Genomic DNA, 1831 nt, shown 5'->3' with positions numbered 1-1831 from the left:
TTTTAATAGATTTGGCACTGTTAATTATTTATTTATTTATTTATTTATATGATGTTGATTAGCTTGCCAGTCCTAATCCTCCTTACATAATATCATATTTTTCTAAAAATGTAGAAAAAATATGATATTATGTAATCTCATAGTGTAACAACAATTTCCAACATGACTTTTCACATAATATAATAGGGTAGTATATGGGAAATGTATTATATTATAAACACACTGCAGACATTTATAATGTAATCACAGTTTATAAGGTAACATCACCACATAATGTATCAAATAACGTCAACACACAGAGATGCAAACATTCAAGGTTTGAATACAGTATGAATTAACTGTGAAAGAACATATGATTGGCCACTGCTGGATTTAGTCACGTGATAAAGCATTTAAAAGAGCACACTTGACAATCATTGCCAAAACTGTTTGTGCAGCAGCAGCAGCGTAGATAAACACAACGAATCGCGTTTGCATCCCTCAACACTATGAAGACAGTTGCTCTGTTTCTGTTTCTGACTGGTCTTTTGGGCCGTGCACGAGGTGAGTGACTTTAATGAATGATCCTTTTGAACTGCAGCTTTTCTTTTTGTGCTATTTGATATTTGAATATATTTCAAACTGAAATTGATTTGATGTCTATCTCCACACAGGCTGGCAGAACAACTTTGACGGGCCTCTAAACTTTAACTGTCCTGTAGGCCAGTCAATATCCTCCATAACGAGGTGAGTACTGCTTATTAATATGCATTCAACTTTTATAAACATATAATAAATGAATGTAATAAATTGTTAGAAAACTCCTGAAATTTAAAAGTTTAGATATAAATATTAATGCAATTAAAATATGCAATTTTGCATTTATCTTCATGCCAACTTATGTTAACAAAGCGAAAACAGCAATCCCCATGAGGACCGGCGTTGGGACTTTGGCTGCCAAGCCACCTTTGGCCAGAGCACAGAATGTTACTGGACAAATTACGTCAACGACTTCGACCAAGCGCTCCTCTTTGAGTGTCCAGCAGAACATGTGATGGCAGGAATGAGCAGCTACCACAACGACTACTATGAGGACAGACGGTGAGCTCTGATCCGCTGATTCTCAGATGTGACCCTGGAGCACTAAACCAGTCATAGGTCGCTGGGGTATATTTGTAGCAATAGCCAACAATACATTGTAAGGGTCAAAATTATAAATTTTTCTTTTATGCCAAAAATCAGTAGGATATTAATTAAAGATCATGTTCCATGAAGATATTTTGTAAGTTTCCTACCATAAATATATCAAAACTTCATTTTTGATTAGTAATATGCATTGCTAAGAACTTAATTTGGACAAATTTAAAGGCGATTTTCTCAATATTTAGATTTTTTGCACCCTCAGATTCCAGATTTTCAAATAGTTGCATGTCGGCCAAATATTGTCCTTTCAGATGATGTATAAATCTCAGTTTAAAAAAAAAAAATGGTCCAGGGTCATATCTGTAAACTTGGACTCACCTGAGCTGATATAATACCGTATTTTCACACAGCTGGCGGTTTTACTGCTGTAGAAGTCCGTGTGTTACTACAAACTGTCATTGGACCTCATATGTGAACTCCTTTGATGAATACTTCCACTGGACTGTGCCTTCCAGGAACATTCTGGTGGGAGCTCAAAGCTACCATCAAAATCATGAAGAGTGGGTGGAATTTATTTACTTACTCATTATGTTATTTCTAATAAGTAATATGTGAAGATATTTCAAGTCAAGCATGCCAGACTGTGTGCTCTGTTGCTCACTGATGTTGCACTTCTTTCAGAGATCGACGATGGACCATTTAATTTTCT

The 1831-nt window shown here is 35.6% G+C and overlaps 1 protein-coding gene across 1 annotated transcript; it reads left to right on the top strand.

Moving 5' to 3' along the window:
• Positions 1-358: 358 nt before the first annotated feature.
• Positions 359-1825, top strand: LOC306843055 (hemagglutinin/amebocyte aggregation factor-like; the record flags this gene model as incomplete). Its single annotated transcript, XM_079374290.1, has 5 exons — positions 359-543; positions 654-726; positions 892-1080; positions 1533-1682; positions 1804-1825. The coding sequence occupies exons 1-5, from the start codon at positions 489-491 to the stop codon at positions 1823-1825; spliced, it is 489 nt and encodes a 162-aa protein (XP_079230416.1). The 5' UTR covers positions 359-488.
• Between the last annotated feature and the right edge of the window lie 6 nt (positions 1826-1831).

This window comes from Barbus barbus (genome assembly GCF_936440315.1).
Source record: "Barbus barbus genome assembly, chromosome: 23".
Taxonomy (NCBI): Eukaryota; Metazoa; Chordata; class Actinopteri; order Cypriniformes; family Cyprinidae; genus Barbus; species Barbus barbus.
Note: the sequence above shows the minus strand (reverse complement) of the source record. Positions and strands in the feature narration are given on the sequence as shown.